Raw genomic sequence first — 27,822 nt, forward strand, 5'->3', positions numbered from 1 at the left:
CTAGCTTCTGATTTGATCTCTTCATCTCAGACTTGCACTTTCAACTAGTATCATCTGTAATTTGATCTGGATAATCCAATATCTGTCTTCCTCTATTGGACCTTGTAGTACCATTCTGTGATGTCATAACAGATGCATTATTATCCTGTCCCTTGTTGTAGATAGTGTTTTCCACACATTCTATCTTTCACCGATTCTACTGGGTACTCCTCTTGTCCTATCTCATCAACTCGCTTAATTTCCAACATCCTTCAGTAACACTGTACGTCAAATGCTTTGACTCTTTTCTTTCCACTTTTTACAACAGTCTTCTGTATATGTATTAACATACTGAAAAATGAAATTACTCAAATAATAATATTTTTTATGTTGTTCTACTTTATCAAGTATCTCTGCTTCAACTTATGTAGTTCCTTACTTCCACTTTTATGTTTCTGCACTAATAGCTACCTGTAATCTTCAACACCACAATCTACAGTTGTTACTGAGTCAAGTTTTGTGTTTACACTATCATATACTTGTTTCATGATGTATATATCACTGTTATTGCTATGGTTAAAAAACTTGGATCACACTCAGTGCTCACCACCAGAAGTTAAGAGTTGGTGAATTTAGCTATAAATAGATATAGAGACACCTTATAGCTGTATAACAACATTATGAAAGGGTAAATAGCTACTCACCACATAGAATAGCCATTGACTTATAGACAGGTACAATGAAAAGGATGCTATCAGTATTCAGCTGTAGGACTAAGTCTTTCATCAGATGTAGGAAACACACACACATTCACTGAATACAACTCATGCACTCATGACAACTTCCATCTCTATGCCCAATTACAACTGCATATGGGGCGAGCACCAATGTTTGCGTGGGTGGATAATGGGGGTTCAGAAGAGGTGTGGGCCAGGGAAGAGCAAGTATAGCAGGGTGTTGAGAGTAGATGCTAGTGCTATCTGTGAGAACATGCAGGGATGTGGTGGGGACAGGTTAGGTATTCTAGGTGCAGCATTGGGAGGCTGTACTGGTGGGTGGGTGGATTGGTGGGAGGAGGAGGGGGGGGGGGTGGATGGGAGAAGAGAGAATAGAGAAGTAGAAAGGACTATGCAAGTGTGTTTGTGGGATAGCACACACACATTCTATCTCACCAATGCTCCTGCATAATCCTTTTCCCTTCTCTACTACTCTTCCTCTTTGTGGTGAGTAGCAAATCTACATTTTGTTGTTATTCCTTCCTGGATTTTCCATTTTTATAGCTGTATGGTCAGCTTCATTTTTTCTTAGTAAGTTTAAAGTACTGAATGCATACTGTGGCTGAAAATCAAGTAAGATCTATTAAATTTAAGTACAGACATAATGAAAACAAGGAAAGAGAAAGGGAAAAAGGAAAGCATCTGAACAGACATTTAACATGTTGATTACATGCTCTTCAACATTACTACATGAAATAGTGTTATTTACAAGTACTTTAATGTCTTATTATGTATAATGGCAATTGTAATTAAAGCATGGAAACCACAAAATTGGGAAAAGTAATTGCTCACCTGCAGATGACTGATGGGTGATACATAGATACTTACAAGATCATATGTGTTATGCCCCACTCATCAGTCATCTGTAGATGAATGGCTGAATGCTTAATTTTTTATTCTGTTGAACTTAGTTGAAATATGCAAGGTTTTTATTATAGAATACATTTAAATGAAACAAAAACTTTGTCTTACCACAGATGGTAAACTAATTAGTTGAAGTGCCATATAGTATGGGTGAAGACTGTACCAGCCATTTAAGTGCTCCTTCATCACTAGCTTTGCCTCAATCGGAACTGTTAAAATACAAACAGCGTGTATAAGAACTAAGATGTACTAAAAATGTCAGCTGAGTTACCTATTATGTCAATATACAATGAAATACACAATGTGGCTTAAGATCTCTTGGTAGCCACGCAACTTTAAGTTATGCATGTAAGGATATATAATGGGAAACACTATGCATCATTGTAGTAGACATGATTGTAGGTTAGAATAATATGAATCAGATATGACTATGATGACAAGTTAGATACATAATTGGTACCAGAGTTGAATTCTTACATCAACATACGTGTGTGAGACATGGTAGGTGAGTCACATGGACATGTGCTCTGACAGATAGGTTGTAACTACTTGGCCACATCTCACCAACACTCACTATAGTGTACTGAATGCTGACTCCAGTAACACAACATCCTAGTACCTATACAATAGCCCAGTGCTTTATTCCTGCTTACATTTCTGGAGTTTAGGGAATAGAATGTTTGCATCAGCTGTGTGATTTATTCCTTATTTTCTGTTGGTGTCAACTGTAGTGACCATCTTCACAGGAAGAAGAAAAGCTGTACATAAGCTGCAACTGAAACTGGTAGAAAATAAAGAATAAATTATACAGCAGATGACAAATGCGCATTCTTCAAATACCTGACAGCTGAATGATGTCACATCATTAAACAGGTAAATTCATGGACTTGCTAACTGGTTTTACAGATTTTGGCTGACAACAACTTTGGCTTTATATTAGTTTCTCATTTAAACACCATTTCTTTATCATATGGCACATGGAAGAAAATGTGTCCCATTAATTAAAAGTATAACATGTACAAGATGTAGGACATTAAAATGCATGTAAAACATAACAATAATGTAACTAACAATTGATGATGATAATAATAATAACAAAACTACCATAAAGTTCAAAGGCAGACATCTAAGTTGTTAATACAATCAACTGTATTTGTGAAGCATATTAGCACATGTACTTTGGTTGAGCCTGATGTTAATTGTTGACAACATCTTATTTCATAGTTCAAACCAGCAACTTGGTAGTTACACATATTGTGGTCTAAGGTTCCTGTTGTTCTGCTTGGGTTCATATCTGTCCACTTATTTATTGGTTTGAAATCAGTGGTTCTCTTGTTTTCAGCTGTTTGTATATCAGACATTCCCAACTGTAGTCTATTCCATCATATATCATTGATATCCATATTTGAATCTTATTGAACTTTCTGATTAGCTACCATTAATACAAAGTTGACTCTTGATTTGATGAAGATCTTGTTAATGGTGTTGCTGATATAATTAGTGATAAGAAAATGAAAACGATCAACTTTACATTGGCAGATCATAGGAGAAGGAAGTTAACTGCTTACAAGCACCAATGATCTTGTTACTCCAAGATACTACAGTGACTGGAAAAGGTTTATTTGGGGAGGAGAGGTTGAGAAAATACTGTAAGTGCTGTGCAGTGAATTCTATATCTTTGTCACATTTCCAACCTCTGTAGTATTCAATCATCTTCTACACCTAGATTCAACTCATATTTTTCACATATGGTTAATATCTATGCTATGATTGCCTTTATAAGACTCCAAAAAAAGTCAGTGACATGCAAAAATAGGCAAATTTTAAATTCACAGAAATTTGAATAATTGCACTTATCAAAATGTAAAAATGTAATATTCTTTGACTGCATTAACAATGAGACACAGCTGGAATCAGTTAACTCATAAAAACATCATTTGTAACAATTTGTGGTGTATGAACTGGAATGATTCCATATGTCCAATGATAAATATAACAGGTGCCATTTTTTGATTCATTGATAGGATGCTGGGAAAATGGGGTCAGTTCATAAATTATATTGCTTTCAGAACGTTCATGTGACTTATCCCAGATTTTGACTACCTCTTGTCATGTCCTGAAATGAGGAATGCCATACCCACTATCCTTCCCACCCCTCCCATGTTGGTATTCTGCTGCCCACCAAAACTACACAATATCCTTGTCCATTCCTACACAACCCCTACTCCCAATCCCTTGCCTCATCGCACATTTCGTCTAATAGTCCTGGAAGCAAACAAGACCTGTCCCATACGTACTCCCACCACCACTTATTCCAGTCCAGTCACAAGCATCACCTGTCTCATCAAAGGCAGGCTACCTGTGAAACCAGTCATGTGATGTACAAACTAAGCTGCAACCACTGTGCTGCATTCTAAGTGCAAATGACAACCAACAAGCTGTCTGCTACATGAATGGCCACTGGCAATCTGCGGCCAAGAAACAGATGGACCACTCTGTTGCTCAGCACGTCACCTGACATGATGTTCTTCATTTCAATAACTTCTAATTATCTTGTGTCATCTGGATCCTTTCCACAAACACCATCTTTCTGAACTGCACAGGTGGGAACTCTCCCTGCAGTATATCCTACATTCCTGTAACCCTCCTGGCCTCAACCTTCATTAGGCATTGTCCTTACCCTTCTAGCCCCTTCCCTGTTCCCATTCCAGCAATACACAGCCCTCTATTCCACCAACACACCCTCAGTCTTTCTCCTTCTCTTCTTTCTGCTACCCCCACCCCCCTCCTCCCATTCCCCCACCTGCCCCCCCCCCCACCTGCCCCCCCTCCTCCCCACCCCCATGCTCTCTAACCTCCCAACTGATCCTAACTGCCCTCACACTATCACTACCTCATCCCTATATTTTCCAAGCAGCATTTTACTGTCCCCTCTTCCATCATGCACTGCTGCTCACAGTCTGGCCTCAGTAGGCAGATACTGTGGTCATAAACCAGACTAAAGGGGATTCTGAGCATATATGGAAAAAGACAGTGTGAATGGTTTGTCTGATTTGTGGAAGAGCATCATGGAAATGATGAAAATCCTGAGTTTGTAGATGCTAGAAGATAAATGGCAGCCAGCTTACGAAATTCCAAGAAAGTATTAATTGGATAATCTAGGAATATACCAGCCCCCTAACACTCACACAGGCACACTAAAGACAAGATTAGACTAATTACATAGGTATTTAAGCAATCATTCACGTCACATTCCCCATGCAAATGGAATGGGAAGGAACTCTTTACTGGTACAGCAGTAAGTATCCTCTGCTATAAATTTCACAGTGCTTTGCAAATTACACATGTAAATGCCCTATGCATCATCTTGCCACCTCCTAATTGATCCAATCACTTGTATGAGTCATTACTGGGAATCATTGAAACCTACTGCAGAACATGGTGTGCCACATAATACCGTGCTGTCTGGATACTGCCTGAACATTATAGGCCTACTGGATGGAACCTAAAGCAGATAGAGAAAAATATTCTTTTTCTGCCACCCACCAACATGTGAACACACATTGATTATTTTTATAGCTACTTATTTTACTCATACTTCTTGTTCTTCCCTATCATTTATATTTGTCCTCTTTCATTCTCTCTCCATTTCTTACCATTTTTCCTTCGACCCATTTCTTTGTTTTTGTCATGTTTCATTTGCACAAATTTTCTTTTCCTTTAAGCTACAACTGTTCTTTCTGTCATTATAATCTTCTTGTCTTTTCAGATCTCACTTCTTATTGGCTTTTCATCACAAACTGCCATATCATCTGGACACACTGTGTCCTTCTATACAGATTTAAATGTGGCTTTCCCATTACATACTTGCAAAGTGTGTAAAGTGAAACTTTGAATAACAACTTACTAATGAGATCTGCAAGAAAAATAATAACAATGAAGTAACCTAAAATATCAGTTTATGCTTACATATTATAGCTTGCACCATACACCATGTATAAGTGTGGAAAAGAATAACTGCTACACAGAATTTCAAATGCTCAAACATAAGGCTGCCGTCATTGGCCCGTCTGTAGAATACCAGTCCAAGGAGGAGAGCACACATCAAATGGTGAAATACCTGTATTGTGATGGCTACCTGAAACAAGTGGTTGGCAATATGAGGTAAATGTACTCATACTTTTTAGTCTAGATACAAAACATAGGTTAAAACAGGTGAGTGACAGTATTGAACTACTGTTAACAGATATTGTGTGGACACTTTATCATTGCAGTTTTACATAGGTAGGGGTTAATTTTTAAATATAATTGGTTAAGAGATCAGTATAAGTCATGCCTTTAATATGTTGTTTATGGCACTTCCAATATCACCAAGCAATTGCAGTAGCTAGAAAATCTTCAACTCCAAAGCTTGCTCTTGTTAATATTAATAAGAAACCACCACAGCTCAACTGATACATATTTATTGTATCATGACCCATCTCATTTGGAAGATCATCCATCATCAGACTAACTGCAGTTGGACAAAACAACAATTAGGATGAAAGCTATATTAACTTATGCATATAGATGACATGCAACCCACACTGCCAACAGTCTTCATAACAAATCCCTAAAGTGTGGTTCCAATACCATTACCAGTACTTGGAAGTGTAGTTATATAATGGTAAAGTCAAAGTGTGGACATGACTACTATATAAACACTCAGTCAATGTCCTGGCAGAAGCATGCTGTCTACAGGCTAGTGTACAGTCTATATATTAAACTGTCCAAACAGGGCCACTTCATGAGAGAAATACACTCATAAACATACAAGTATAATCCATCAAAATCATTACAAATAAAGACAATAATCTTAATTACAAGAATGTCGTTCAAGTGTAAAAGATACCTCACAGTTGTTCAAATGATTTGCAAAAATTTATACAAACAGAAGGAGACAAAACAATCCTGCACAATAAAGAGGAACAAATGTCAATTCTTACACACAGTTGTATCATTAGACAGATGATACAGTAAGTGACTGACTTATTGCGCATAATTGTTATGTTCTTCTTTTGTTTATTGCATTTTTGCAAATGGTTTGAATAACTATGTGGCTTCTTTTACACTTTATTGTCAATCCTGAGATCAAGGTTATTGTCTTCATTTGTAATGTTTATGAATTCCACAGCTGATAAGTCATACTCAACAGGTGCCAACCAGTATGTTTGTGTGTGCACATCTCTTGTGGAGTGGCCCTATGTGGACAGTCTGTTGTACACAAAATGCCAAGTTGGCTGCACTCACTACTTACTGTGCTTCTATCATGCCATTGACTGAGTATGTATATGGTTGTCATGTTACAGAATTTGTCTTTATCATTATGTAAGATAACTAGGTTTTTTTTAAGTAATGATACCAACATAACACTGTGGTGATTTGTTATGGAGGCTGTTTGCAGTGTGTGTTGCAAACCACTCATGTATGTAAGTTACTATAGCTTCTATCCTAATTTTTGTTTGTTTGTTTGATAAACTGCAGGTAAGCTGATGATGCTCTTTTGAACAAAACTGGGTGTGACATAATAAACATGTATTGACACAGTTATGGTGATTTCTTATTAACATTAAATTGCAGTAGCTATTCTCAGTTGTTTTGTGTACACTGATTTGCTTTTTTATATTGCTTGTTTTATTTTCTCATTGTTGCTCCAAGTACATCACCGTATTAGAGTATGACTCCCACAATACCTACAACAATTGGTGATCACTTTCACCGTGTGGCAGTTCTGTTTCAAAGATGCACAAATCAAGGATGCAGCCTGCCAGGCTGTGAGGAGGAGGTGGCACTTGTTCTACAGCAGCACTCCTCTCCTCATGGGTAAGTCCATGTATATTTACATTTGCAGCCTTCGTCACCAAGTGTCTGCATTACCATATGGCTACATGATTAGTAAAAACAAAAAACAAAAAAAAAAGTTCTCTTCAGAATGTTGGAAGCTTTTCCAAAATAACTTGTGGACACACTCTGCACTGGACTCATTTCATAATAAGATGGGACTGAAGCAGAGGGAAGGTCACAATTTAACACATCAACGACAGCGAAGCATTGGCTTAGCTGAAGGAGGACTGGGGAAAGAGATCAGGTGTCTTCCCTAGCTAAGAAAGCATTCTAGCATTTAGGTTAGATAATTTAAAGATAAATAATATTAACTGGGAAATACTTCCTCCTGTTCTGCAACATTTTACACAATTCATAATTTTTCACATCATCAGCAAGCTGAAACATGACCAAACAAATACAATTTTGCAGAGTGTTAGGAATTGTTTCCTACTGAATATTAATGTATTCTATCAAGTGCTGATGGAATATTCAGTTATGTAATTTAAAGAATTCACAAGGTTTTTTAATTGAATTACCAAATGAACTTTAATCAAGGTTCTCTGCAACATGAATAAAATAATGCCTGAACAAAAGTGTCACCTCACTTAGTGGATAGACCTGAAGACAGATGACCATTGAAATTGAGACTGGAGGAGTGATGGGAAGAGATTAGAAAATAATCTCTCTCCCTTACGTGAAGGCCTTTAAAACAAAATAAATTTTGGTGTGGAATGCAATAAATTTTAATGGAAGGTAAATACCGAAGGCAGACAAGGCAAATGATCAATAATAGCCCATAAATCTTTAAAATGTTTCCCACACTTTTCTCTCCATTGCTTGAAACAGAGGTCAAGTTTTTATCTAGGCCAATGGCTGACCTAATTTCATTGTATTACAATAAACCAAAACAACATAAAAACAGTAACAAAGAATTTGTCTACTACAAGTATCACTAACTTGGGGTTTCTTTCATTGGAGGAAGCAGCAGTGTGGCATACTGTACAGTGCTTGGCAGGACATCATAAGCTTGTTATTCAAAAAATCTTTGGGGGAGTGAGGATCAAGCAGAACTGTTATGCTGTGTGTGTGACTGCAAGTATTTCTGACAGACATCCACCTGACAACCCTTTCTGCAGTACCTTCCAACCCACAACAGTCAGAGAGCAGACTTTACACCAAAATGATGTCAGAATCTGAGCACAGTGACAGATGCCACATGGCAGGCAAAGACATCACAGTGTGTTGGAGCAGTGCATTCTCTGAAGCTTCTCCATTCACTGCCACTTCATCTCCAGAAAATGATAACACGCATTCCCAGTCAGATGTGGCTGCAATTAACTAGAACCCCCAGCAAACGTAAAGTAAAGTTTCTGATGTGGTTGGTGGCACAGCACATGACACAGATCCCTGGTGTGTGAGCACTGATGATTTACGTGATGGGACATTGATAGAGATCTTCTCTCACAAGTGTTTCAGACAGATAGCAGATTGGTTACAGAAAGTATTTGATCTTTGAAGAAGACTGTCCAAGATTAGGAGTTATGTGGTGACAAGGAATACCTTATCAGTTCTTGCACAACTGACCAGGAAGCAATACAGACCTTCTGTGAAGCCCCAAAATAGCATAAAGTATGCATGTGGCACAATGCCAGACCCTGAATCTTCCACACGCTCTACAACAAATCCCAGAGAACCTCAGAACTGCACCTGCATGCCATCCAGAAACTCCGCTATGAGGTGCTAAATAACTTGGTTAAGAAATGCTCCACAGTACAGATGTTGAATATATCAAATGAACTCTTGAATTATGATAATTTTTCAGAGGCATTGTCACATCTAGAACACCTCTGTGTGCTGTAGCTGATAGCATATCCCGATGTAAAGTATCATATGTGGTGACCTCCTGTGCTGTGACCTTTGAGTGATAGATGCTCACAAGCCAAGACTGAATTTGGGTGTATGTATGTCAATATGGAGGATCTAAGGTACTTTCTGAATGCAAAGAGGAGCACCCTAAGCCCATCCACATGAAGGGCAATGGCTGGAAAAAGGTGTGTCCTTCCATTGCTGGCAGTCTGTGCCAACATTGACACATCACAACTTAACCACCTCAACATAGTCTGTGATGAAGTGAAGGAGGCATTTACTACCCTGGGAAACATGAAGAACTTGTAGGAATTTGTGATGTCAATCACTGTATAAGCACTGCTTGGCACAGCTGCTCTGGCTTTTAGGGCCACTGGGCTGCTGGAACTGAGATTTCTGTATCTGTGGTGTGGATTGGGCCTGGAAAATCACACAGTAATTGCCATCAGCTGTGGGTGCCCTGCTTTGCAGGAACTCATTGTCAGGGATGCTGAGCTGCTATCTGATGCTGCCTTCTCTCCTGAGGGATATTGTACCAAATTCTATCCACCTGGAGTGTTAGATCATCAAAATCCAGAACTGGTTGAAGGGCCTTGCCATGATGCTCCAAACATTATCAGTTGGAGAGAGATTCAGTGACCTCTGTAAAGGGACACCGTTTTTACTTTTCCTTAACAGAAGTAGTCAAAACCAGAACTAATTTTCGAATTTTGGACAGATCAGTATTATATCAACTGTTTATCTGAAATTTTTTGTATAATTGTATACACAATATATTATTTTTCACGTTAAAAACTATGAAATTGAATTAATTTACTTTCATTGTTACAATAAACTGTACATATAGTTAAAATTATTTTTTTTAGAAACATTTCAAACTGCAAAACATTTGGCACACTTAAAATTTCTATTGTTAATTAACAATCTGGTACCATTTGTAATGTTTATTTCTGGATTCATTTCTAAATTAATAGAAATCAATTTGTCAAGAAAATTTTCTTATTACTGCAGAGTGAGGAAGTAGTAGTGGGCATGCCTCTGATGTGATCAGATGTGTTTTTGTATTCTGGAAGAACAACATACTTTTGGCTTTGTTAAAGTGAAAATTCAAAACACAATGTGATATAGTAAATATTGAAGCAAATAAACATAAAAAAATCTGCATAGGCATTCATCAAATTTATTTATGTCAGTTGGGACATGAGAATCTAAAATGTGAAAATTTCAGCTTCAAGAATCAGACCCCTAGCCATGAAGAACTGGAGCCAACTATGAGAAAAGAAGATATGTAAAAAAATTATTGTAAATCTTCCTCCTCTCATATTTTTTTAAAAAGACTTTACCATCAAAAATAGTAGAGACAACAACAAAAGAGGGAGAGGTAGATTACAAGTAGTAGCATTGTCCAGGATCAGTTGACTAATAATGAAGTTTTGTCTGTTGCAGGAAGAAAGTACTTTATTGCATTTACAATTTATGTATGAATGAATTTCCAATGAGATAACGACAGAAAACTGAGGGCTGCCCAACAAGCAAATCATATCAACAGTGATGATGAACTACCAACAATGACCGACAGGATACAATGAAAGACAACTTTGCAACTACAAGCAGGGACATAAAAAAGGAAAGATAAGTAAAAACTATTTGTGAAGTTAATTTGTTTGTGGACTAGTGTGCTTGTTAACAAAATGCATAGGGGCAAGGGTAGGAGTGGGGCAGAAGGGTAAGCTGTAGGATCCAGTCAGGACTTTTCTGAGCTGAGTGAAATTGTAGTCAGCAAAGAAACAGGAAAAACTGATATTTTGCAGTTAATTTTTGTAAAAATAGTAGAAACGAAGACAGATAACAATAGCAAATAAGACGAAGTGTAAGATCAAGTAGACCAACTTAGTAATCAAGTTTCAGAGCTAAAAAATGGTTTGTCAGAGTGGTTAAAAAGTGTGAATGAAAAAGTTGATGTTTTAGAAAATAGATTTATTGTTTTGGAAAATGAGTTGATAGCTGAGTCAGTGAGACAATCAAAAAATGTTGATGATGTCAGAGTTGAGCAGAAGGCCAAAGCAGAAAAATGGAACTAAACATCACCAGTTTAAACCAACAAACTTTAAATGTTGAAAACAGTATGCATACTAATGTAATTGTTTTAGATTAAAAAAATCAGCAGCTTAGAAAAATTGCATTCTCAAAAGTCTGTGTGCAAACAATGGTATTACATGGTCCAACACTCCTATCAAAAGTTCTCTATCAGACAATTTATACCCAGTGGATTTTCTGCACCACTGTAGACATAGTTTTGTGTCAGGCATGAATGACAACCAAAAAACTAAATTTCTTAAAAGATTTCTTGAAGGCAAAGCTCTTCCATGGGTAATTTAAGTTGGTGGGAAAAATATCAAAGTTTTGTGAAAAGTTTTTAAATGAATTTTGGTTCAAAGCTGAACACGAGAGAATCAAAAGTGAATTTTTCAATGGTCCTAATTATAGGAATAGAGATGGTACTTTGAGAGAGTTTTGCAAGAACCACCTTAAAAATTTAACACGCCTTCACAAACCATTTGACGAAATGATGAAATTTCAATTGCGTGATAAGTCACACAGATTTTAAGGCCGTAAATTCAACTAAATACTTAGGGATTACAATTACAAATAACCTAAATTGGAATGATCACATTCATAATATTGTGGGCAGAGCAAACGAAAGACAGCGATTCATCGGCAGAGCACTTAGAAGGTGCAACAGGTCTACTAAAGAGACTGCTTATGCCAAGCTTGTCCCCCCTTTTCTGGAGTATTGCTGTGCAGTGTGGGATACGCATCAGGTGGGACTGATGGATGACATCAAAAAAGGTCAAACAAGGGTGGCTCATTTTGTACTATTGTAAAATAGAGGAGATAGTGCCACAGACATGATATGTGAATTGGAGTGGCAGTCATTAAAACAAAGGCTTTTTTTGTTGTGAAGGGATCTTCCCAAGAAATTTCAATCTCCAGTTTTCTCCTCTGATTGCAGAATATTCTGTTGGCACCCACCTACGTAGAATCATCACAATAAAATAAGAGAAATCAGTGCTCACAGAGAATAATTTAAGTGCTCATTTTTCCTGCATGCCGTTCGAGAGTGGAACAGGTGGTTCATTGAAGCGTCTGCCAGGCACTTTATTGCAAATAGCAGAGTAATCATGTAGATGCAGACCTTGATTGATGCACTTAAAAGGAGATTACCAGAAAGGTTGCAGTGGGATTTAATACACAGATCCAACAACTGTCTTGAACAATTTTTATGATATATTGGCAGGCTGGATAGCGCAATAGAAAGAAGTGTTTACGGTACCATAATAACTGGAATGATAGAAATCACAACAGGAGTAATCAGAGAAACAGAGATAATGGTAACTTCTATCAGGATCAAAGTGTCAATAGAGAGAGAAATTTTGAACATCAGCAAGATAGGAAGAATAGGGATAACCATGGAAATTGTAATAGAAGAAACAATCATGGAAGTAGCTACCCAGAAAATGGCAGTTTGCCTCAGTGAAGATCCAAAATTTTGGGTCGAGGAAATACAAGAAGCACAGGACCCCCAAGTTACACTTGCAATTAGACAATAATAACAGTGTTCATGATATGGCATATGTATCTGAAATTGAACAGAAGGAATATCAGATTTCTCATTTATGTTTTGATCAAAAGTTTTGGGGTACTATATTTAATTATGGTGATACAGATGCTAATCACAAACCAGGGTGTGAGAGTAGTGAGAATTTTGATGTGGTATGTACTAATGATTTCTTAGAAAACAGTGTTATTGGTGTATGTAAATCAGGTGATGACTGTATTGGATCTGAACCAGGTGATATTTTTGATGTAGATGTGAATGAGAGCTGTGAAATAACTGAAGTTGGTAAGTCTGAGACTGGTGGCTTATTGCAGATGAATGTAGGTGAGGTAAGTGACTTTGATGGAGATGAAACTTGTATTGTTAGTGATGTTGTTGATGAGGTAATTTTGGAGGAATATGATGATGAGTATCAGGTATTTGTGGAATTTAAGAATAATGAAGTCTCAGTGTTATTTGTGAATGATGCAGGCAAGTGATGTATGTGATTTTGTAAGTGAGAGTCATGGAATACCAGATCATTTAAAACAGTTTTTCATTAATGTCATGCAGAGTAATGATCAAAACAGTAAAGGTGAGTTATCTGTGAGCCTAGAGAATAAAGGTGAAAACTTACTGAAGTTTGTTTGGGAACAGGTTGATGATACCATAGATAAATGTGCATTTTGGAATAAGTTCACTATGAGTAGCCAGAATTTGTATCCAAATTGATGGAATGGAGTGAAAGAAGATCTAAGCAGTTAGTGTAATTTTGACAGTAACGTCTTTTGTGTTCCTTCTGTAGCAAGTGATGTCAGTTGTGCCATAGAACCCATTCATTGTGTCCAATCTTTACCTGACAAGATGAGTAACCGAAGTAATGTTAAGATATCAGTAAAGTTGATAAAACCTAGTGAAGACAGTGTGGATGTAGTATTTGATGAAATTGAAAGTGATCTTTTGCATGAAATTGCTAAAAACAGAGAAGATGATGCAGATTCTGGTTGTCCTTACATTAAGATTAAGATTGATTAGTGGGAAGGTAATTGTTTGATTGGCACAGGTAGCCAAATTTGTGGTATATCTGAACAGTTAAGAGACAAGATCAAGTATAGTAAGAATTTTGCGAAATGCCCATTGTAGGCATAGAGATGAGAGGAGCTACAGGTAAGCAAAGCAGATTGGTAAAACCTCAAGTACTGTTAACTTTTAGTATAGAAGACAAGTCCTTTGAACATGAATGCATAATGATCCCTAGTATGGAACAAAATATACACTATGTTTGCAAATTCATAGGAAGTAAGCCATTTGTTGAAGTGTGTGATGAAAATTCTAGGGAGCAAACTGAAAGATGAGGATGGATCCGCTCCCATACTGCTGTATGGCTGTATCTTTGCTGGTCCAGTCAACTTACAACAGATCATAGGTGCTGGGTAATGTACTTAAACATCTGTCAACTACTGTGAAGAATTCATGGAACTATTTGTTTAGAAAAATCACCACAGGCATGGATAGTGTTATTCCACACAAAAAGTATGTTTTTTCAAGTAGGGGATTAACTTCCCAATTCATTATGTAACTTTAAATCAGCATGTATTTTTTTATCAATTGTAAATGAATCTTCTAGGTCTCTATGTAAATAGGTTAGTTTGTTGAACAGTTAGGAAATAGTGTGGAAGACATTTATGGGTATAAACAGTATAAAAAGATGTATACATTTATGATTTCATACACTTATTTTGGTCCTCAAGCTACTTGATTATGTCATCATTCAAAGCTATTTATGACACTGATTACCTGTATTTATCCTGAGTACTGCAACATGTATCTCATTGGAACCTGAGTTGTGGGCAAACTCATACTTAACTCTGTTTTGTGTACCCCTGGTTGTGGCAACTATGTGTGTGTGTATGTGTGTGTGTGTGTGTGTGTGTGTGTGTGTGTGTGTGTGTGTGTGTGTGTGTGTGTTTGTTTTTTATTGATATATGATTGTGAACTTTATTCATTTTGTTGTGTCAAAACATTTTTACTGGTTACAATGAAATTACAATGAAATGAACACCCTTAGCTGCTTACAGGCGTTGACATACGTCAACGGGTACACATGAAAATGTGTGCCCTGACCGGGACCCGAACCCGGGCTCTCCTGCTTGCATGGCAGACGCTGTGTCCATCTGAGCCACCAAGGACACAGAGGATAGCACGACTGCAGGGATTTATCTCTGGCACACCTCCCGCGAAACCCACATTCCCAACATATTGTCCCGCACTACATTCGTAGTGCCCCCGCCCATTATACTCATTACTCGCGGCGTGTTGCCAATTCCCGTAAGAGTTCAGGCACTGTTTGTGCATTCGCACAGAAGAAGAAGATGGTCAAGTGGCCGGTGAGTCTTAACTATATATATACTAAGATGGTATCTGTTCTTTCGGATATGTCCGAAAGAACAGATACCATCTTAGTATATATATTTTTGCTGGTGTTTACCTGGTGTGGTTTGGTTTCATGGGTCAGTCCCCACATTGTAAGCTTAGGCCCTAATATTTTTTCATTATTTTCTCCACTTTTTGAGGTATGTGGTGTGCCACTTTTGGTTCAGCACATTTTGGCAACGTGTTTATCAGTATATACTGATATCAGGCACCTGTCAGTCTCGATGGAGATCCACCCACCATCCTCACTGTTACTGATTCCAGTGTTACAAGAGTGGTGAAATTTTGTGAGCTGTCAGGCATCATCCCTAAATTGATGGGGAAGGGAGGCAGACCTTAATGCATTATAAACGGCTCTGGATGTGGGGTCAACTTTCGTTGCTGACATTTCGTCGGGGCGGTGATGATCATGATGTTGAGCGCCCTTCACCTAAAATCATGATGACCATCATCAAAAACCATGACATTCTATTTGGTGACAAGTCAGACTATCAGAAACTCTTTAGTTATATTGTACTGAATTTTAACAATGTTTGTACCCATGGGAGAGGACCACTAACATTGTGCATAATTTTTGGAGTGGCGTGATGAGTGAGTTGTAAGTAAGACGGCATTGCTTGGCAACATCAAACTAGTTCTGGCTCCATACGTCACTAATATAATGCCTTATCACGTATTACTTAGACTGCAGATGCTTCCACTGCAAAACACATTATGTGCCCTATTTGTTGGGTTGACGTCTCTCCTATTAAAAGCATACAGGGTAACGTCAATGGTCAACGCAGCATCAGTGACTCTTCTGGGAAGAGTAAATATTAATTATAGCTCTGATTGAAATACCATCACAACATTGTGACAAATATGTTTCTGTTTCCCTGCCTGGACTTTAAGAAGGACTGACTACTATTACAAGTGGCATTTAAAATTAACTTTATCTTTCCCTTCTTTCTCAATGTCATGAGCATATCAGTCTTCAGTTTATATCGTTATTTGTGTGATGGTTATGTTTGCCGTCGCCATAGCTGATGATTCCAACATGTTGCCGCATTTTTGTTAACAAGCAGTATATTTATCTGTCATGGGTGAAATATATGAAATGTTACTGGGATCAGACATATCGACACAGATTGTTTAATATAATCTTTTAAGTGTCTCTGTACATATAAGTTTGAGGGTGCTGCTATGAAAGCACTGGGTTCGCCTCGCATTTGGTTTGCTTTTGGCATGTGACACTGCAGTGCTCTACAGCTGTGAAAAATACTAATTTTCGTCATGGTTCGGACTCTTTCATAGTAATTATACGGGTATCAGTCCATGTAATGGATAACAGGAAGAAGATTTCAGTTCCAGTAGCATTGTGATGTTCAAATCAACTTTGTGTTGCTGATAGCCTCATCATTATGTACTGGATATGCAGTGTAAACATTTAAATGCCTATGCAGATCTCTTATCCTTATTTGCAATTTTCAAAATATGCATATCCACAAAACAGGTCACAACTATCATCAAGCACTATCCTCGTATTGCAGCATGGTTTCAGAGAAATCACGGAAGACCTCACTGACGAAACAGTGTTTGTCATCCAGGAAAGGAGATGCTAAACAAACTCCAGTTTCAGACGCTACAGGAAAGGCTTTGAGTATCAGGGAGAGGATTGTTAGTGAAATTCCGAGAGCTCTCGTTGCAGGAAGAACTGGACAACATATACTTCCTCCCATGCATGTCTTGCAATAGACCACGTCATGAAGATCAAAGAAATTAGAGCTTTTGCGGAGTTTTATAAACAATAGCTCTTCCCACGTCTATTCGGAAATGAGAAGGGAAATGGGGGAATTGATAATGATAGCGGAAGTACTCTCTACCACATCATGCTGAGTGTACATGGAAGAGTACAGTTATTAACTAAGTATGGTACAGAGGTTGGATGGAAATGTGGAAACTCCAAAACACAACACATTACAGTGCCTAATAGAGAATAGGAAACCCGTTAGCATTCAAAACAGCTTCCTGTCGTCTCGGAATGGATAAATAATGGTCCTTTATGGTTTTCGAGGTAATCTTGTACCACTCTTCCCGAAAGTTGCGGCAAGTGCAGGTAATGATGACGAAAGTGATCACGCAGCCTTCTCTCCAAAGTGTACAACAAATGCTCATTAATACTGAGATTTGGGGCTGTGATGGTCAGGGAATATGCGAAAATACACCCTCGTGCTCACAAAACCAGACCTGGATGATGCGAACTGTATGAACAGGGGCTCTGCCGTCTTGGCAAACAGCATCACCACTGCGGAACATGCATTGTACCATGGAACTGACCTGATCAGCCAAAATGGTCGCATAATCCTTGGCAGTAATATGTCCTTGCAGAGCAAACATGAGGCCCATCGAAAACCACAATATGGCTGCCCAAATCATCACTGAACCATGTTTCACACCTGGACGTAAATTCAGCCAGAAATTGGAAACTGTATAAAACACCCAAATGACATTCGCCAATTTCTCCATAGTCCAGGTTTTATGGTTTTGGCATCACGTTTTCCTGTTACGGGCATTTGCACAAACAATTTGCCCACGTGCAAATTCATTTATTTCAAAAATAATAGTCTAAGAAAAAAGGAGAAAAATACACCATGAAGGGATTGTCCAAATGGGACGGAAATCGATAGATGCGATGTACTTGTGCAGAGAAAGAAATGATTACAGTTTCAGAAAAATTGGATGATTTATTCAAGAGCAAGAGCTTCAGAAATGGAGCAAGTCAATAACGCGTTGGTTCACCTCTGACTCTCACGCAAGCAGTTATTCGGCTTGTAATTGATTGAAAGCCTCGTTGGATGTCCTGCTGTGAGACATCGTGCCAAATTTCGTTCAGCAGGAGCGTTAGATCGTAAAACCCCAAATTCGTCGGAGGATTCTGCCCAAAATGCTCCAAATATTCTCAATAGGTAGGGTTCGGCAAGCACGAAGAAAAGCAGCAGAAACTATCGCCGTGTGAGGGCGGGCATTATCTTGCTAAAATGTAAGCCCAGAATGGCTTGCCAAACTGGACAAAAAAAGGGGGCGTAGAGTATCGTCGACGTAGCACTGTGCTGTAAAGGTGATTTCGGCCTGGAATCTCACTGACTGAGGTATAACTGTCTTCAGTGATGAGTCTCGCTTTGAACTGAGCCCCGACGACCAGCAAAAGCATGTCTACAGATGCCCCGGAGAACGGTGGGATACCAACCTGACTATCCCTCGCCATACGGTCTGACAACCAGGAGTGACGACTAGGGTGCCATTTCTTTTCATAGCAGGACCCCTGTGGCTGTCATCCGTGGCCTCCTTGCAGCACATCGGTACATCAACGATATCTACACCCCATTTTATTGTCCTTCACGGCAAGGCATCCTGGGCTTACATTTCAGCAAGATAAAGTTTCTACTCCTTGCCATTCTTTCCAAACTCTACCTTAGCCAGCGCTGTCGCCGGATCTCGTTTGGAATATTATGGGCACGGCCTTCCAGCCATTACAGGAGTTCAACAACTATACAAAGGAATGCCAAGCTGCATAACTGCTTCCACAAGGGCCAGAGATCAACCAAACTGTTATTGACTTGTTCAGTTTGTGAAGCTCTTTCTATTGAATAAGTCATCCAATTTTTTTGTAATTTTTATGATTTGTTTGTCTGCACATGTACAGTCGTGGACAAAACGAGCGAGACCTCTCGCCCTTTCGTTATGCTGATCCGCACAGCTTTAAAGTCTGCTACACAGCATAACAGGCAAGGCGACGAAGTGTTACCAACATACTATGCACGTTCGCTCAGCTGATGTGCTGAGATAGCTAGCACTGGAGAAACTAGCGCTTCGAAGATGCCAGAGCATCGTCTGCCACCACTTCGTGGGAAACGAAATACCTCAAGTATAAGCCAATGTGTTGTATTCGCATATCTGCTTATGTATGCTCAGATTGCGAATCTAACATCATGAATAAAGACAAGGGAAATGAATTAGGCGTCCTTCCTCTTCCGTAACATCAAATATATTTTAGTTATTCTTTCTTAAATTGATTGCGCAGAAAATCATTCACCAGAAGTGAATAACTTTTTAGTAACACGAGATGATATTAACAGCTTGATGGCGCGGGTTTTCCGTACGCTCAACGGCGTCATATCGCGGACCGCGCGGCTCCTTGTGCCGTCAGTTCGAATCCTTCCCCGGGCATGGATGTGTGTTAGGTTAGATAGGTTGAAGTAGTTCTAGATCCAGGGGACTGATGACCTAAGCAGTTTGGTGGCATAGTTCTTAGAGCCATTTTTTGACCTTTTGCGTAAATTTTCTTTACATAAACGGCCGTATCTTTAAATTGCGTTGACATAGCTCACTTTTTTACACCACCAAGGGACCGTATACCGCAGGAAGTGCGATACATTTCCGCTTATTATGTCCACTCGTACTCGAGGTAAACGGGTTTTAAGGGTTGAGTAGGCAGATAGAGGGTCAAGAAAGTGAGACTAGTAGGGTTCCATTTTTACCGATTTACGTGACGAAATCCTAACAACGAAAATAGCTACCACTGTTACTAAAGATGAGGGCCGCATAATCATTTCCCCTACTCTTTATTCGAAATGTTCCAGTTGCACTCGATACATCAGCATATTAATCTTAGTTACGCTTTCGATCCAAATCACGTTAACACGAATGCAAATAAAATCCATTTGCCTATACACGTGGTAATTCAGATGCCACTATTAATGCCACCGCGTTTTAGATGTGCGAGCATTTCCATTGCTAGCTACCTTAAGGAACACTTCGGCTAATGAACGTTTTCTGGCTGTGGAACGTCTAATGGAGAATTCAAAACACTGTAGAATACGTTAGGCACCTACTTCGCCGTTTATTTCCTGGGGTAGTGCAGAATTATCCATCTAAATTTACTCGCTAATAACAATTTTTTGTTATTTCGATAAACATCCCGAATGATTGTCACACAAGCGGCGACGTAAAGGTAGACAATTCATGTTTTTGAGTCCAGAAAGCTCTATGCAACAGAAACTGCAGATCATTTTGCCATTTTCATTGCGAAATTGCCGGCTTATTCATGTCTGGGGTAATAATAGAGGGCTGTTAGCCTGGGTTGTCTGCTAGCGTAGTGAAAGGTGTTTGCTACTGCAAGGGAGGTCTGGTTTGTTTTCGGTTCTAATCTCGATGGAGGCAGATAGACAATCAGTAAAAGAAATTCCAGAAATTCTCGCGCCCCCAATACGTTTTATTGCTGCCTTTATTCTGTACCGGCGCCCTGTGGATGTCGATATGAAACTCTTGTAGAATTTCATACTTGTTACTGCCTACTTTTTCCGCTTCTGCCAATAATTGAATTGGCTTAAGTGTGGCACTGAATGACTTTTAACTGAATTTCGTTATGAATCTTCACGCATTGCTAAATTTGCACACTTTCATGGTAGGTCAGCAACGGTAATCCAGTATGACTGGTCTGAACGTTGTCACAGACCATTTCGCGGCCGAATACCCATAATATTTTGCTAATACGTAATGATCTGGGGTACTTTGTCTTACTAAAACAGTAATGGTATCTCGATAAGCTGAAATTCGTTTTTATTAGTACAGTTCATACTACTTAGCGTTTCTTCTTTCATTTATATCTTATATTTAGGTGTTGTGATTAACACACTAATCAGCATTAATATAGTCTTACACATGATTGAAAACAGTCTGACTAATTTCGGAAAGTTTTTCAATTTCACACCTGTGCATAGTATGTTGGTAGCACTTCGTCGCCTTACCTGTTATGGTGTGTAGCAGACTTTAAAGCTGTGCGGATCAGTATAACGAAAAGGCGAGGGGTCTCGCTCGTTTTGTCCACGACTGTACGTCCCATTTACCGATATCCGTCCCTTCGTGGTGTGGCGTTTTTTGTCTTAGACTGTACACTGACAACTACACAGAACACCCTTCTGACCAGGACTGAAACTGGCTTCGTACTGATGGCAATACACAGCTGCTGTTTGGTGTTAAATACAAGTACAACCTGGTGAGTAGGGTAACATCTGCACAGTGTTGGGTTCTGTGGCCAATAAATCAGCTTTACGACAAAGACGTGGGAACTTCAGTCGAATGACAGGATATTTCGTTCATCTAGGCAACGGTCAAATATTTTGCTTCTTCCTTGTACAAATGAAGTAGTATTTCGCCTGTAATGACCTGAGTATTGTTGGGGAATGACATCGAAGTGTGTCGGAAAAAAGTGAAACACCATCAAAATTGCAACAGGAAGAAGACGGCACGCAACAAATCTCATATAACATGAAGAGTACCAAATGCTTGGATACGAAAGTTGTTGTTTGTTGTGGTCTTCAGTCCTGAGACTGGTTTGATGCAGCTCTCCATGCTACTCTATCCTGTGCAAGATTCTTCATCTCCCAGTACCTACTGCAGCCTACATCCTTCTGAATCTGCTTAGTGTATTCATCTCTTGGTCTCCCTCTACAATTTTTACCCTGCCCTCCAATACTAAATTGGTGATCCCTTGATGCCTACCAACCGATCCCTTCTTCTGGTCAAGTTGTGCCACAAACTTCTCTTCTCCCTAATCCCATTCAATACTTCCTCATTAGTTATGTGATCGACCCATCTAACCTTCAGCATTCTTCTGTAGCACCACATTTCGAAAGCGTCTATTCTCTTCTTGTCCAAACTATTTATCGTCCATGTTTCACTTCCATACATGGCTACACTTCATACAAATACTTTCAGAAATGACTTCCTGACACTTAAATCTATACTCGATGTTAACAAATTTCTCTTCTTCAGAAACGCTTTCCTTGTCATTGCCAGTCTACATTTTATATCCTCTCTACTTCGACCATCATCAGTTATTTTGATCCCCAAATAGCAAAACTTAACTACTTTAAGTGTCTCACTTCCTAATCTAATCCCCTCAGCATCACCCGACTTAATTCGACTACATTCCATTATCCTCGTTTTGCTTTTGTTGATGTTCATCTTATATCCTCCCTTCAAGACACTGTCCATTCCATTCAACTGCTCTTCCAAGTCCTTTGCTGTCTCTGACAGAATTACAATGTCATCGGCAAACCTCAAAGTTTTTATTTCTTCTCCATGGATTTTAATACCTACTCCGAATTTTTCTTTTGTTTCCTTTACTGCTTGCTCAATATACAGATTGAATAACATTGGGGAGAGGCTACAACCCTGTCTTACTCCCTTCCCAACCACTGCTTCCCTTTCATGTCCCTCGACTCTTATAACTGCCATCTGGTTTCTGTACAAATTGTAAATAGCCTTTCGCTCCCTGTATTTTACCCCTGCCACCTTTAGAATTTGAAAGAGAGAATTCCAGTCAACATTGTCAAAAGCTTTCTCTAAGTCCACAAATGCTAGAAACGTAGGCTTGCCTTTCCTTAATCTTTCTTCTAAGTCGTAAGGTCAGTATTGCCTCATGTGTTCCAGTGTTTCTACGGAATCCAAACTGATCTTCCCCGAGGTCGGCTTCTACTTTTTTTTCCATTCGTCTGTAAAGAATTCGTGTTAGTATTTTGCAGCTGTGGCTTATTAAACTGATTGTTCGGGAATTTTCACATCTGTCAACAGCTGCTTTCTTTGGAATTGGAATTATTATATTCTTCTTGAAGTCTGAGGGTATTTCGCCTGTTTCATACATCTTGCTCACCAGATGGTAGAGTTTTGACAGGACTGGCTCTCCCAAGGCCGTGAGTAGTTCCAATGACATGTTGTCTACTCCGGGGGCCTTGTTCCGACTCAGGTCTTTCAGTGCTCTGTCAAACTCGTCACGCAGTATCATATCTCCCATTTCATCTTCATCTACATCCTCTTCCATTTCCATAATATTGTCCTCAAGTACATTGCCCTTGTATAGATCCTCTATATACTCCTTCCACCTTTCTGCTTTCCCTTCTTTGCTTAGAACTGGGTTTCCATCTGAGCTCTTGATATTCATACAAGTGGTTCTCTTTTCTCCAAAGGTCTCTTTAATTTTCCTGTAGGTGGAATCTATCTTACCCCTAGTGAAATAAGCCTCTACATCCTTACATTTGTCCTGTAGCCATCCCTGCTTAGCCATTTTACATTTCCTGTCGATCTCATTTTTGAGACGTTTGTATTCCTTTTTGCCTGCTTCATTTACTGCATTTTTATATTTTCTCCTTTCATCAATTAAATTCAATATTTGTTCTGTTACCCAAGGATTTCTACTGGCCCTCGTCTTTTTACCTACTTGATCCTCTGCTGCCTTCACTACTTCGTCCCTCAAAGCTACCCATTCTTCTTCTACTCTATTTCTTTCCCCCATTCCTGTCAATTGTTCTCTTATGCTCTCCCTGAAACTCTTTCAGTTTATCCAGGTCCCATCTCCTTAAATTCCCACCTTTTTGCAGTTTCTTCAGTTTTAATCTACAGGTCATAACCAATAGATTGTGGTCAGAGTCCACATCTGAACCTGGAAATGTCTTACAATATAAAACCTGGTTCATAAATCTCTGTCTTACCATTATATAATCTATCTGATACCTAACTTCCTGGCAGATTAAAACTGTGTACCCGACCGAGACTCGAACTCGGGACCTATGCCTTTAGCGGACAAGTGCTCTACCAACTGAACTACCGAAGCACGACTCACGCCCGGTACTCACAGCTTTACTTCTGCAAGTACCTCGTCTCCTACCTTCCAAACTTTACAGAAGCTCTCCTGCGAACCTTGCAGAACTAGCACTCCTGAAAGAAAGGATATTGCGGAGACATGGCTTAGCCACAGCCTTGGTTATGTTTCCAGAATGAGATTTTCACTCTGCAGCGGAGTGTGCGCTGATATGAAACTTCCTGGCAGATTAAAACTGTGTGCCCTGTCTGGCACACAGTTTTAATCTGCCACGAAGTTTCACATCAGCGCACACTCCGCTGCAGAGTGAAAATCTCATTCTATCTGATACCTTTTAGTATCTCCAGGGTTCTTCCATGTATACAACCTTTTTTCATGATTCTTAAACCAAGTGTTAGCTATGATTATATTGTGCTCTGTGCAAAATTCTGCCAGGCGGCTTCCTCTTTCATTTCTTAGCCCCAATCCATATTCACCTACTACGTTTCCTGCTCTCCCTTTTCCTACACTCGAATTCCAGTCATCCATCACTATTATATTTTCGTCTCCCTTCACTATCTGAATAATTTCTTTTATTTCATCATACGTTTCTTCAATTTCTTCGTCATCTGCAGAGCTAGTTGGCATATAAACTTGTACTACTGTAGTAGGTGTGGGCTTCGTATCTATCTTGGCCACAACAATGCGTTCGCTGTGCTGTTTGTAGTAACTTTCACGCATTCCTATTTTCCTATTCATTATTAAACCTACTCCTGCATTACCCCTATTTGATTTTGTGTTTATAACCCTGACGTCACCTGACCAGAAGTCTTGTTCCTCCTGCCACCGAACTTCACTAATTCCCACTGTATCTAACTTTAACCTATCCATTTCCCTTTTTAAATTTTCTAACCTACCTGCCCTATTAAGGGATCTGACATTCAACGCTCCGATCCGTAGAACGCCAGTTTTGTTTCTCCTGATAACGACATCCTCTTGAGTAGTCCCCGCCCGGAGATCCGAATGGGGGACTATTTTACCTCCGGAATATTTTACCCAAGAGGACGCCATCATCATTTAATCATACAGTAAAGCTGCATGCACTCGGGAAAAATTACGGCTGTAGTTTCCCCTTGCTTTCAGCCGTTCGCAGTACCAGCACAGCAAGGCCGTTTTGGTTATTGTTACAAGGCCAGATCAGTCAATCATCCAGACTGTTGCCCCTGCAACTACTGAAGAGGCTGCTGCCCCTCTACAGGAACCACACGTTTGTCTGGCCTCTCAACAGATACCCCTCCGTTGTGGTTGTACCTACGGTGCGGCTATCTGTATCGCTGAGGCACGCAAGCCTCCCCACCAACGGCAAGTTCCATGGTTCATGGGGGGGGGGGGGGGGGGGGGGAGGGGGAGGGGGGGGGGATACGAAAGTTATCAGCATTCAAGCGCAACCGCATTAAAGTAGGGAGGCGTGACACCACTTACATTTTGTATACAGCGCAATATCAAGCGGCGTGATTACCATTTAGGATTTTAAATTGAACCTTAGCTATTTGTGAGAAGATCATATTTTGCCAAGCGTAAGAGGGAGAAACGGTCACCAGCACGCGCCAGTGTACAGCTGCAGCCTATCGAAGGTGCAGTTCCCCGAAATAGGTGCTCGTGTCGGTCGAAATCCCATGACTGTCATGTGAATGTATAATCGATGGACTCACGAAGGGCATACCCAGATGAAAGCACAATCTCAACGGCACTAGCGCCCGAGAGGATAAACATATTGTTTGCTTGGTTGTGTAGGATTGTTGAATCATGTCGCATACTCTGGGACAGGAAGTGGGCCTGTATACAGCGATACAAATAGTCTCACTGACTGTCGACGATGTCTGGAGCACGACCGACAGCCACTATGGCGATCATTGTTGCGCCTTCCCTTGACACGGCAGCAGAGAGAGAGGCACGGTTCAAACCCGCTTCCGGCCATCCAGATTTAGGTTTTCTGTGGTTTTTCTAAATCACTTTACGCAAATGGCAGGATTGTTCCTTTGAAAAGACACGGCCGATTTCCTTCCCCCATCCTTTCCTAATCTGAGCTTGTGCTCCGTCTCTAAGGACCTCATCGTCGATGGGACGTTAAACACTAATCTTATCCTTCAGTAGTGTGCCCAACGACAATACTGGACGTAGGAGCGGCATCACACCGTCTTTTCAGTTGAGTCCCGGTATAATATGATGACGTACGTGTCAAGATGCTCCCGTGGTGTAGGGGCAGCGTCACTGATTAGTAATCAAAACGTCCTCGGCCACGGGTTAGAACCTGGCCACCTCCTAAATTTTGAATAAAAAACATCAACAATGACGGCCGAAGACTTACGGTGTAAGAAGTCACACTTATTCAGCTAACGGCCTTGTTAAAGAGGGCAGTGGAGCGGAGCAGAGGTCCAGCGCACTCTTTTATTCTTGGGGAGGTTACAAGACCACGAAATACTTTCACTGTCCCGACCTGCCCCGGTCAAAATATTTTTCAGGTCTCTCGTCTATTGAAAATATGTGGTCATTGCTTTCCAAGACACTGGCACACTACCACTCGCCACCCACTACAGTTGAACTCTGGTGTAGGTTTGATGTAGCTAAGAAAGACAAACCGGTACACGTCATCTAAGTGCGGTTCAACTCCATGTTCAACTGGGTTAGAGCCGTTCATAGAGATTTCGGGATTGCAGCTGGTCGTCGTAAACTTCATTCCACGATATTTCGGATGGACAACTGCCAGCCATCTTCAGGTGAGCCGAACGAGGACTGACGAAGATGTTCTCCGCTCCGTCTTATATAGTGCGCTGAGGGTACTGTAGAGCACGCGTTGAAATAGCGGAGACAGAAAGGACCAGACCGCCCAGCGACAGCGCCCTCGCTGGTGAAACTGCAAGACTCAGCTGCCGTCGCTATTGTCGCTGGCCGCAGGTATCGCAGTTTTCTGGCGTCTTCGTTTCTAGCAAATTACGGAGATTACAGGATTCCAAGCGTTATTCAATTGGTAACCACTGTCACGGTTCATTAGATTTTCCCCAATTCTTTCGTAATGGAGTCCCAAAAAGTTGTTGCTGTGGCCAAAATGAAAGTTTTGTCATACTCTGTTGAGTGTCCTTTGGAAACACAATGTTCCGCAATTGCAGACTTACTGGGTTGAAGTAGGCGAGTGCAACGTTGATGTTCTGCACAACGCTCTTCCACTGTACACGTTGTCTGTCCTATATAGGCCATACCACATTGACACGGTATTTTATAAATTCCCGCTTTCCTCAGTAACAAATCATCCTTCATCGAACCGAGCAGATCCGAAATCTTAGAAGGTGAATGAAAAACCACTTTCACATGAAAATTATTAAGAATCCTCGCTATTTTGATGGAGATATTTCCAACGAAGGGAAGAAAATATAGGTACTTAGTTGGCGCGTTCTCCTCTTTAACTACTTCACGGTTCCTGGCTTTAGTTGAGAAGGCCCTGTTAATTTGCGGGTCGAATATCCATTGTCTCTGAACACCGTCCTTCAATGTGCAAGTTCCTTAGGCAAATTCTCTGCATCCGACACCGTATGTGCCCTGTGCACTAGGGTTTTAAGCACATTCATGGTTTCTGATGGGTGATGGCAACTTGAAGAATGCAAGTACAAATCAGTGTGAGTGGGCTTACGATAAACAGAATGTCCCACCGAGCAGTCATTCTTCCGTTTAAACAAAACATCCAGCAATGGAAGGCAACCATCTTTCTCTAGTTCCATAATAAATCGAATATTCTCATGGAGGGAGTTGCGATGATGAAAAACCCCATT

General features: G+C 40.0%; 1 protein-coding gene across 1 annotated transcript in view; it reads right to left on the reverse strand.

The window, feature by feature from the left end:
- Positions 1–27,822, reverse strand: part of LOC126475297 (ATP-binding cassette sub-family G member 1) — a 498,031-nt gene that overhangs the window by 23,912 nt on the left and 446,297 nt on the right. Inside the window, exons 9-10 of the mRNA XM_050103060.1 lie at positions 5,589–5,757; positions 1,728–1,828 (exon numbers count right to left, since the gene is read on the reverse strand). Of these exons, the coding sequence (XP_049959017.1) occupies positions 1,728–1,828; positions 5,589–5,757 (270 nt within the window). The remainder of the gene's footprint in view (positions 1–1,727; positions 1,829–5,588; positions 5,758–27,822) is intronic.

Source organism: Schistocerca serialis, chromosome 4, assembly GCF_023864345.2.
Source record: "Schistocerca serialis cubense isolate TAMUIC-IGC-003099 chromosome 4, iqSchSeri2.2, whole genome shotgun sequence".
Classification (NCBI taxonomy): Eukaryota; Metazoa; Arthropoda; class Insecta; order Orthoptera; family Acrididae; genus Schistocerca; species Schistocerca serialis.